The following is a 12,505-nucleotide window of genomic DNA, read 5'->3' as shown; positions in this document are numbered from 1 at the left end:
TTTTTTGGTTTTGTATGCGTACTTGAGTTGTGGAAGATGACATAACTCAAAATCTGATTGTGGTTCTAAACTCGTAAGCAGGGCTGCACGATATGGGTAAAATATCAGATTGAAATGTTTTTTTAAAACCAGTATGGCAAATACAATTTAATTTGCAATATAATTATTTCAAAGTCAGTTCCACGTTTGAGTTTATTAATCATTGTGGAACAGATTTTAAAAAACGTAATGGAGCATTACCATACACCAGGATTAGTATGTGGGGTTTAGTGGCATCTAGGGGTGAAGATGTATATTGCAACCAACATGGCAGACTACATGGAAGGGGAATAAAAACACAACAATTCTACATTTTGAGATAATCATCAAAGTTATTTTAAATATTGTATTCAACACGTGTTGCTTGATGACCCTCATTTCTACGCTGGACCTTTAATGACCTTGTATTCTAATGATTCTAAGATTGAGACCTTAAATATGTAAATTGTTTCCAACAGGAACTCTTTTAATGTCTTGTGTTAATCTGTAGAAAACATACAACAGCCAAATATTGAACAATTGCAATTTGGCAATTCCTTTGTATTAAAATGTTCAAAACAATGAATTGTTGTACTGTAAAGTCAAAATACTGCACAGCTGTCAGAGTTTGCCCCGTGTCCTCCTATATCTGTGAAAGTGTCAGCATCACACAGGACCAGCTGCGTCCTTGACAACACTGCGGTCCCTTCATTTGCCTTATGATGGATTCCGGTTAACATCCATGCCCTGCAAATACAGAACTGTACCCTGACTGAGTCACCTTTAAGTGCTCAGCTCAAAAAGCACAGACATAGATCACCCCAAATGTGACAATGCACATGTGACTGTGTAAACGATGGGGCCATAAAATACAGAGGTTTATGCAATGAAAAGCCTGCAATGTGTATAAAAAGGTCCATGAAAGGTCACATCAATTCAGTGGAATGGATTCAATTCTGTGATTTGCTGTGTTACACAGTGTTATTTCATAGGTCACTGTTTGTATTGTTCAGGCACTGACAACATTAAGCACATTTAACCTGGTTATTGTTGAAGATTTAAACTATTTTTTTTTACCACATATTGGACTAAAAATATTCACACCAGCTCAGTGAAGTGTAACTCTCTTTTCTATTTTACTTGTGTATCCAGTGTTTGGTAAGAATACTGGTCCCAGTTTCCATATATGCATAAAATAAAATAAAAATGCACCAGACAGGCGTAAAACATTTCACTGCACTTGACAAATTTCATTAAATTGGAGATTTATTTTCTGACATTGGCTTGTCTAAATGAAATACAAATTATTGTCTCGCATAAAAAATAAAGGTTGTGTCAAACACTGAGCTTGGATTTTTGAAAGAGACTCGCAGAAAAGCAATCATTGGAGAAATAACCTCGAATAACACTGAACAATGATCCCATTTGTAAAGTGGCTGCTTTTCAGAACAGTGTGTTTGCTTAGTTCAACCTGGATTAACTCACACAAAAATCAAAACAACCATTTCATGAGACAACAATAATCTGGCCACCAAAATGAGTCTAAAAGTCTAAAGCAAAGGCATAATCTCTTTATTTTAGATGGGTGCATTAGCTCATATTTTACCATTTGCATACCGACTGAGACTATAATTTACTGCAGCTCCATCTGGCATACAAATAAATCAACAATGCAAAGTGTTTTTGCACGTATAAATCTCAAGGTATTTCACTGAATTCTTGGTCACAAACTGGTGTGGCTGAAGGTTTTCCTATAAATAATAATGTCAGACGTAATAATGCAGACTGGCACACAAGGACGTGAACTTTTCCTTTGACACAGAAAAGACAGCAGTCAAAAAACAGCAGTCAAAGACACTTCACATCTTTGCAACGATGTGCATCTCTCAATTTTCATACCAGAGAATAGTGAGCACGAGGGGGTCAAGGACTGGACAGGTAGGGAGCTTCCTACAGGCATGTGGTGAATCATTAATGAAAGTCCTCAGATAAACCCCGGAAAAGTGAGAGCTTTGAGAACAAAACTAACAGCGAACAAAAAAGCGGTTAAAGTTAGCTAATTACCGAAAAAACAGATGCATGATTGAGGTTTTGTGCCAGATAATTTCTTGGCTGCGTGTGGTGACTTCTGGAGTCCTGTATCACCATGAGACTGTCGAGCACATGATCACATATAGGAAATGTATCCTCTTTACACCTTGGTTTAAAATAAATAAGGCCAGGATATACAACTTGTCATGATCTCAGAAGTAACCGCCAAAGTAACCATGAAGGTTAAAGGGTTACAATGTTTGTGGCCCCTCGAGCAGGGACAGTGTGATTTGATTATGTAAAGATGGGGGCCAATGGTCCCATCAGACCTTTTTTTAACAGTAAAAGTAACAAATGTACGGATCCCCCGAAGTGACATGAGGAAAAAAAAAATTATAATTAAAAAAAAAAAAAATGTAATCTTGAGTTTCCAAAAATCTTTTTTTTTTTGAAACTCGAGATTTCCATTTTTTTTATTTTTTTTTTCTCATTTTACTTCGGGGGCTCCGTACACATATAATAATGATTGTATATTCATTGTCATAATTATCATTTTTAAATGACAATGCAACCAAATAAGCCATGCAGGAGCTTCTTTCTTTTTTACACATAATAACATAATAACAGGGGAATGCATGTCTCTGTCTGTCATGACTGGGTTACAAACCCTTAGACCCTGGTTTCAAAGCACAACTCCGTCCCTGACCATAAATAATACATTATAAAACTGAAGCTGTGGACCGTACAATATCTGACCATCAGGTCAGACTTTGGACATGCCTGGCCTCTATGGGATACTCCAATAATATGTGTGAAACTTCATAGCATGTATGTGAACAATACGTTCATGACACATGCAATGTTATGAACTGTATGCTCAGCTGTATGACGACTCAATGAACTTTCAGATTTACCACACGTACATTAGAGCGGTATTCATCTTTTCACTTCACTCTCTGCGAGAAAGCAAATGTCAAGCTATTCTACACTCATTGCCCCAAGGGAACCTATTTATATCGATATATCATCAATTCAATTTAATTTTTAATAAGTGACACTTGTGCTGATTTTACTTAAACTAAGTGTTTTCTCCTCTCACATAAGTTTATTGTTTGCTCTTCTGCCGCCCACGGCACAATCACTGGTTTAACACATGAATCTGTCCTCGGCATCCACAACATCTGCTCTTCATATTGTATAGTTCTGAAGAAAATTATCAAAAAAGCAAATGGATATATATATATATATAGTCAGCAAGACTTCCTACCACTTTATCCTCCACATGAAGGTGCTGTGCCAATCTCAGCTGCCACAGGGTGATGGATGGGGTACACCCTGGACAATACGCCAGTCCATCACAGGGCCACACAGAGACAAACAACCCTTCACATCTCACACTTACGGTCAATTTAGAGTGTCCAATTTACCTAATCCCCATATTGCATGTTTTTTGGACTGTGGGAGGAAACCGAAGAACACCCACGCAAACATGCGGACAGCATGCAGAGAGGCCCTTGAGTGCAAACTACTACACCAACCGCGTGGCCCTTCCGACACATCATCCAGGTTAAAAATGTGGCAATTCTCCATCCAGGGGGTCACATCTGTCATGCAGAGCTAAACTCTCACTTCCATTTGTTGCCCGTGCACTGACACACAGAAGATGGTATGATATTTGTGGCAGGTCACACAAAGGAGCGTTTCCTTCCACTAAGGATGATGGACATGTACAAATGGCTCGCTCCACATTGTCTTCCTGAAGGTCACACTTTCTCTCTGGGGACGCGATCGATGTAAAACAGTCAGTCACGTATGTGACTTGTCATGTTCGCTGCCATTTCACACTCAAATAGAGCTGATTCCACGAGCCGCGGCCTCTTGGTGATAAATAAAAAAAAAACGCACATTCTTTACAAGCATGTATATAAAGAGAGATTGTATTTCACATTTATGGGAAGTGGTTTATGAGAATGCTTTACATTTCTGTAGCTGCATTTTTTTTGGAATCAATGAAGAATGGAGACGCATATTAAAATTCAGGGAGTTTTTGGGCTACAAAATAAAAGTTCTTTATCATAAAGGAAAGTAGATGAAGTGAGATGGTGCAACATAAAGAGTGACATTATCTAATTAAATTTACTCTCTGAAATAAAACGCCATATATATTCTATTAAGCGAAAGCACATATGTCATCGCTGCCGAATAAGAAGCATGTAAGTGTCAGAAGTATATTAAAGTGCAATCATATTTCAGCAGCCGTAGACTTGTCTTCCTTTTGACGTACTATGTGTGATTTGATTTATAAGATAACAAAGGTAGATGAAGGATGAAAAAAAAAAAAAAAAATGACATTGCTCTACAAAACGTCTTTCTCAGCTCATAAATCGGAGGTTTTTCCTGAACAAGAAAACAAAATATCTGACAGAAGCTTCCGTATCCAGATACACATACAGGCCTTACACATGCACACAAATAACACTATATCCAGCAGCAGTCACATGGAAGGTCAGTGAGCCAGGGAGCAGTGATTTGGGAATTGGAACTGGTCTAATCTGCTGAGCTCATGTGAGCTGGAGGAACCAGCAGCCAATTCAGAAAATCCCCCCTTCCCCTTCCTCCTCCTCCGTCCTCCACAGATGATAAGAGGAGAAAGGAGAGGAGAAGAATAGAGAACGAGTGGGCAGAAAATATTAGACGCTTCAGTCATAACAAAAATTGTGTTTGTCCAAGAAAAGCTTGCTCCACGGGGAATTGTGACACGTCAAAAAATGCCAGTTGATGGGAAAATCAAAGGTTTGGCTTTCTAACTCTGCAAACTACACTTGAGTCATGCTGCATAAACGTCTGCTATAGAATTCAATACACTTGGTGCTTATAGTATATGTGTGTGTTTTGCAGTTTCACCTGACTTTTGTCAATAGTCTACACAAATCCTCTCATCTGAACATCATCCTCAAATCTGGACTCACTTATTCCTTCTGTTGTGCTTCATCCATGTAATCCCATCTAGTCCCATCTGCCAGGTTAAAACAAGTATATCACCAGAATTTTTTTTTTTTTTTATCAAATTGGCATTTAACTGAAGGTAAAAGCCTCTACAATGCATGGTTTTATTGGCTTAGGCTCCGAATCGTCATCGGTCGGAACCTACGACCCGGCCGAATACGATCATTTCGTCTACAATCTGCCCAATTTTTTTTCCAGAGATGCATCATTGATTTTAACACAACTATACATAACACATGTATACATACACATAGTTGTGTTAAAATCAATTAAAACTCACACTGGGCTGAGCCTTTGATATGAGTGTATGTGGGGAAAAAAAACAACTCTTCGCTTCAATGGAAAAAGTAATTAATTTCAAAAGAACATGATGTGTGAAACAAAGTGACCAATCATTTAACAAAGCAAACTAATGAGCAATCAAGTGAGCTTGTCTGTGGTTTCACTCGGTAGAAAAAAAAAAATCTCAAGAGAGGCCATTTTAGTTTTAAGTGGAGGGAGATTAATATTATGTGCCTCGCTTTAATCACCAAATGACACAATATTGCCTAGAGATGCATCATTAAAAATGTACAAAAAATAAAAAGACAGCAACAACAATACACAAATGTGATGTGTGGCTGATTTAAAAAAAAAAAAAAACATTACCTGGGAGATCAGACAGCACACCTCTCTCGATAATGTGCTTTCGGTACAGAGTCTTCAAAACCTTGGCACTGCCAAACCTCTTGAATCGACTCTTCACGTTGTTATAATACCATTCCAGGGACTGTGTTCTCAAAATCCTGCAGTCGTAAAACAAGGAAAGAAGGAAAGTAGGAAGGAGGGAAAGAGGAGAAAACAACAACATTAAGGCAAAAAGAACAGATGGCAAAGTCACTGGCAGAATCAAAACAGGATTTTAAATTAAAATTCAAGTCTTTGATTGGAATTTGCTCAGTGTATTTTAAATTTAAACAGACTTTTGCAATCAGTTAAGAAAGAATAAAGCCTTTCTGATGTGTCTAGCAGCACAGTGATTATCTGAGCTCCTTGATATGAAGCTAATAAAGGTCCTGTATGACAACTTTTCTAACGCGATGCCACATACTTCCCCCTCATTTCTTGGTGGACAGGCTGCTTGGATGTCATTTATCAGCATAGTATACAAATGATTATAGACAGTCAGCAGATATTCATAATAGAGAGAGTTATGGAAAGCCTTAAATAATACATGCTCTCTCTGCAGCAGTGTTGTGTCAGATAGCTTGAAACGCTGCCATCTATTTGTTCAATCTGTCAGGCTGCCCTTTTACAGTCGTTCACATTAGTCAACACAAACACTGAACCTATTTAGTCATTATTTAGTCATTATTATATCCATGTAATAATTATATCCATGCACCATGTACTATATATGCCGTTTATACAGTAGCAATAGTCATACACAGACATTTGTTATACTGCAAAATAAGATAGATAGATAGATAGATAGATAGATAGATAGATAGATAGATAGATAGATAGATAGATAGATAGATAGATAGATAGATAGATAGATAGATAGATCTGATATAGCAAAAGTTCACATCCTAAAGCACAACTCATTTTTTCCATAATCATCCAACCAAAAGAAATCAGCACGCACATAAAAGATGTTTTACTTCAAAGCACATGCTTTTTTACGTTTTCATAAATGGGATACAACACAAAATGAACCCCATTCTCACTTCCTCTGAGCTCACACATCAAACGCAGTCCGTGTTCGTCTGGAGTAACATTAAAACAGGCTCATCTCTGGAGCTAATAGTAAAGTTCCTGAGCATAAAATATGTACAATTACTGCTGCTGTAAACACATTATAGAGCAAATATGTATAAATCCGGCAGCTGTTTGAGTCACATTGGCTAAAAGTGTCATTGCCCAACTCTTTTTTTCAACAACATAACTATTTTGTCATATTTACACCTTATATATAGAGAGGAGTCAAACTCATCCATAACAAAAAAAAATACAACATGCCATGCACAACATGTCAAAGGGAGAAACTAATCGCATACACACAGCATATGCAAGAGTGTGTATGCATGTTTATGCCTCTGCTCAGTGGAAAGACAAGCCATTGAAGTAAGAGGGTGAAAATAGCCCTGATAATAAAGGGATCCTAAGTGTCCCTGAGGCTGCATCGGCTGCCACATCCATCCTTTCTCTCCTTCTTAACCCCCCCCCCCCCCCAACTCGTTCCTGCCTCCCTCTTTCTCAGCAGATTTATTATCCTCTGCTACTATCAGCTGGGCTGCTCAATGGGCCTAACCTTCTTAATTTTATGCCACGGGTCAACCTAGTCACTCTAATGGAGGCTGCCAAGCACCAGTGAAGAAGTCTGGCCCATTTTATTTCCCACAAGGCTCGATGGGGGGGAAAGTTGGTGCAGCAATGAATCAGGAAGAGCAATGAAGCTTCGAGGAGGCAACATCTAAGAAAGACATACATACACAAAATGTCAAATTTGTTCTAAAAATGAGCCCAAGCCACAAAGACTAACATTGAAAAAGAGGTTACTCTGCATGGCGTTACTTTTAAATGACTGTTTGCAACACAACCACAACAGCGACACACAACTGTAACAGTAAGAGTTCTAAATGTGGAGTACAGGTAACACACAGTAGTTCTGGCATTTTGATCAATATTTCCAGATTAAACCTTTCAGGATAATGTAAATCAAGTAATCTGAGAACTCGACCTTCTCTTGCTTCCATTTATAGCCTTGGGGGAAATGGCCTGTGACAGGAGAATCTGACCAATCGCAAGGGAGTTCAGTGAGAGAGGGCACTTCTTTTGACTGCACAACTAATGGTGCTTTTCCACTATACAGTTCCAGCACGCCTTGGATTGGTTCTCTTTTTAATTTTTTGCTTTTCCATGAGGGATAGTACCAGGCACCTGGTGCTTTTTTTTTGGTACCTGCTCTGGTGAGGTTCCAAGCCAGCTGAGCCGAAACGACAATGTGACATCGACAGAACTGCCGGACACTGATTGGTCAGAGAATGTTGCCACTGGAAGAGTCATGAGAATCAAACCGAACAATGCGTAACTGTAGATCAGTTAAAAAGACTTAAAAATCCAGAAAAAACATGCGTTAATCTCCAACATTTAGCAAGTACATTTCTAAAAAAGTCTGGTGTATTTAGCAACAGCACTGCTGAAAGCCGATGAACACAACCCGTTCAGCTTCATTTTAGTTCAGTGACTGTCAGAGAGAGTCTGTGCTCTAGTCATGCAGGATGTACTGAACTAATCTTTTTAATTAACTGATTCAAAGGAGTCTGTACACCGAAAAAACAACTGCTTTCCTCACTAGTTTGTGCTTGTGTTGTTTGTGTCTTACTGGGTCAGATAATTTGTCATCTTTAGAAGTGGGTAAGTAAGCAAAAACACCATTATGTTAGCCAGATATGCACTTTCAACTTTCAACACATATAATAAACACAATTTCATTAACTTTCAAATGTGTTAAATAATAAAGTCACTGCAGATCCATGCTTCTTTGTTGGCATGCTGTGCCTAGCTACGGTTGCTACGCTATGATTGGAGAATTACCGTCTGGTAGTCATGGTTAATTGACAAGCCTATTTATAGTATCAGTATGCACAGCACATGCTCACTTTAAGTGCATTTTTAATGAGCTTAGTTTATACCGCTGTGACGCTCTCATATCGCCTGTCAGCCAGAAACAAAGAACCAAATACAAACGTCACTGTTTCCCGTATTGTCCAACACAAAAATCTGAAATTAGCCAAGCTATCCCTTCCAGAAAAACAAAAAAACAAGAGTGGGATTTAGGACAGTGGGAGAGGCATAATGATGAATGAAGCATGACAATGCTTCCCTAGAGTGATCTGATAAAAAGAGAGAAGAAGGGAGGAGAGTCGAGCAGATAAGCACAGGCTTTCAAGCGAAAGCCGCACTGCTGTGTGGACTTGAGCAAGTACACATTTCATAATGAGGCTGGGAGATTCCCTGATGTTTCGGCTGCTGCATGAATAAGAAGGAGGGATTCCTGGGGATGGTCTCCTGACACTGGATCTATCCATTTCTCCTTCATCTCTTCACTTGCCTTATAGCTCAGCTCTGCGTGCAGGCTTCAGGACCAACTCCTCCCTAATTATCCTCTTCTCTTCCCTCCAAACCATTTGCTCTCTGCACTTCAGAGGATGGATTTGCACATCTAAACGAGGCCTAAATAAAGTATGTTGAGCGTAGAGGAATATGTTGAAGGACTGCACAAAACTGTTCCTGCCTTCGCTGAGTGTCCACCTCCCTTGACAGAGGGACATATTATCATATACTGCTTTCTGTACTTGATGATGAATTGGTGGAGCCTCTGTTGATGCTGCTGTAAAGACGAGCAAAGAGAGAAGTAAGAAAGTTGGGGGCTGACGAACAGAAGATCAAAAAGACTCTTTTCCCTTCTAAAGACCGGCAGAGTGACTGCTCTTGTAAGTAGAATAAGGTCCAAAAATATTACATTGATCACGGCGCCAGGGTGAGAACAAAGTACCTGATGTTACAAGCCTCAAGTCTTAATTTAAAAAAAAGCTGCAGAAGTTGAATCGAAGTTGCACAAAACAAACATCTATTTCATGAAAAATTAAAGCTCTAGCCGGAGCCTAGAGGCTTATCTGGTAACTTTTAAGCATTAGTTAAAAGAAAACAATTAGACATGACAAGGCATGCCGATGGGAACGATTGTTGTTGTAGATCTCTCGGAAGCCAGGAGCAACCGCAAATACCCCTATGGAATTGGGACATCACTATATACAAATTAGTGTAGTGAACGTACATGCTAACCTACGTCACATGTTGACAATTCTACCGGTGGAGTGTGCCGCTATTTCCATTCAGGAAAAATGCCGGTGGATCCAGCTGTTTGTTTTTCTCCGTCAACGCCGTTTTTTCTCCGTCCTCATAAACGCTATATCACGAATGTGATTGAAATCTGACATATATTCGTGGTCAAGTGAACGCCGGTACACACATAAAACACACACAAAACGCTGACAAATCTACCCAGATGTAGCAGAGCTAGCTAGCCGCTATTTGACGAGTGCATCGCGAGCGTTTCGGCATACTCTTTTGAAGCACTCGGCAAATAGCTGCTAGCTAGCTAGTTAGCTAGCTGCTTTCATAAATCTTAAGTTATTTTCTGACATTATAAATTTTTTGATCGAGAATCGTATGAATCGAATCGGTTGAACCGAGAATCGATTTTGAATTGAATCGTGACCCTAAGAATCGGAATTGAATCGAATCGTGAGCCACCCAAAGATTCACATCCCTACCATTTTTGTTGAAAAATATCAGCCGGCTCGCTGAATTCGCAAAGCATCATGGGTCATTTTATCTTCCACTTCGTTTTGAGCCCGCACCAGAGCTCACTACATTTTGAGGGTTGATTATAAGGGGAAAATCGCGCTACCCCTTGCTCCCAGCTACACGTGAACATGCAAAATGTGGGGTTAGGGGAGGTATTTGGACGGGGCCTTCGTATATCGGCTCTGTTGACAAAGGGAATTTGTGAAGCCGGTGCGTTTTGCCGAGTTTGACGCAACACAAGTGAAACACCCAGCATCAGCATATTTTCTGTACTGTACATGCAGGAAAGACAATAAATATGGAGGAGAAATGTTGTGTCTAAAACCTTCAGCTATTTATTCTTTATACAATGAGACGAATCCCAGAGGCAGTTTAAACCTGCATAAATCTAGCACATGTTTGTGTGTATATTATTTCTTGCTGATTGCAGTTATATCTTCTCATAAGTGTTGGAACACCATTCCTCCAATATCAATAACCAGCTGTGTAAAATGAGAGCGAGAGAGAGAGAGAGAGAGAGAGGATAAATCACACCTTGTGTTTATTTTGTAGTCCTCAAAAGCTTTGTAAATGTTCCCAGTGAGGCTCATAAACGCTCAGGCTATGAAAAGTACATTAAAAGTGTTGATGATGATACTTCATGAAGTTGCAAATCCCTGAATAAAGATTTGTATCTTCTCTAAGCCAAAGGGCAGTCACAGGTCAGAGCAGCATTTACGGCCGTCAGGAGCGGTTCAAATGTAACACACTTTCCTCGATCAATAGTCTTCACTGACATCAGCTACACAAATATTTTGAACTGTTCTCTAAAAGTGTTCTCAAAAAACAAATCCAGCGCACAGTCGTCGGGGGGTGTGATGTTAGTTGTGATTCATTTCTGTTATTAGGACTCAAAGAAGATCTAACAACAAACAGGAATTAATAGCTTTTTTTTTTTGCTGCGTTGTGTATTTTGTTCATTTCTGAGCAGCTTTATGCCAGAGGGAGAAGTTGGGGGGGAAAAAAAGACAATTTACTGTATGCGTGCTGTGAACGTTAGTTTTAGGGCAGAACACTGAGATGTGTCTGAGCATTTTACTCGAGTGACACTTCATAATGTTTACTTCCTGCTGAGAATATGCAAATAAAACAAACTTCATTATACTGCATGCATAAACGACATATTCAAGCCATTGCACTGTATATTTATTGCAGAAACTGTCACTGAGCTATGCCATCTGTGCTGCTGTACAACAAAGATACACCTCCCGCCCCGGAAATATATTCAGTGTTTGGCAGAAAGGTGCTGAAGGACAAATAGCAAGGTTGTAGGTCAACTGCTAAAAAGCCTTATGACATTTTTAGCAAACCTGAGCACAGCTGCACCTAACCTGTCGCCGTGATTTAAAACCGTGTCTGGTTTGCAGGAGGTTACTCGCTTTACTGCGGCAGAATTGCATATAACCTTTTCCAGGAAGCAGCTGGAATATTGATGACCTGCCTGCTGTGATAGCCATTTAGATTTAGAAGTAAAGGAATACATAAACAAGTCATCCTGTAATTAGTTGGACTTTCGAACTCCTCTTTCCACTCTTATTCCATGACATTAAAATTTAAAGGTGCCTTATGTAAGAATGTGGCCAAAAACGGTTACTACATTCAAATTCAAAATACTGAGGTACAGCTGAGACTCTACTGACTGCAATGATTGGTAGATGGCAGTAGGTGGCGCCACATGCCAAAACATGATTAAAAAACATTAACATGATTTGCAGAAAATATTTTTTCTGCAAATCAAAATATTTTTTTAATGCAAATAGTGTTGTTTTTGGTGAGTTCAGTTTGTCATATGAACATTATTCCTGAGTCACTGTAACATATTAGGAGGATTTTATGGCCAGTTGCTTTAGATTTATTACATAATGCACCTTTAAATACATGTTAAAGCAGCCAGGTTATTGCTCATTTAGACACATGTCTGCATTTTACAGTGCACAACCACACCAGTAGTCTATAGAGAGCGTCTATTTCTATAACGCAGCAGCTGGCGGACTCTCCCATACAGAGCAGGGGGTCATTAAATTAACAGACCTCTGTGACTGTAGACATATTTACA

At 39.2% G+C, this 12,505-nt stretch overlaps 1 protein-coding gene across 1 annotated transcript in view; it reads right to left on the bottom strand.

Annotated features, from left to right (window-relative positions):
• The window catches only part of myripb (myosin VIIA and Rab interacting protein b), a gene marked incomplete at both ends in the record, with an annotated part of 98,698 nt that overhangs the window by 18,798 nt on the left and 67,395 nt on the right, over positions 1 to 12,505 (bottom strand). Inside the window, one exon of the mRNA XM_083901546.1 lies at positions 5,704 to 5,840. Coding sequence (XP_083757672.1) covers positions 5,704 to 5,840 — 137 coding nt within the window. The remainder of the gene's footprint in view (positions 1 to 5,703; positions 5,841 to 12,505) is intronic.

The sequence above is a fragment of the Microchirus variegatus genome (assembly GCF_963457635.1).
Source record: "Microchirus variegatus genome assembly, chromosome: 15".
NCBI classification, from domain to species: Eukaryota; Metazoa; Chordata; class Actinopteri; order Pleuronectiformes; family Soleidae; genus Microchirus; species Microchirus variegatus.
Note: the sequence above shows the minus strand (reverse complement) of the source record. Positions and strands in the feature narration are given on the sequence as shown.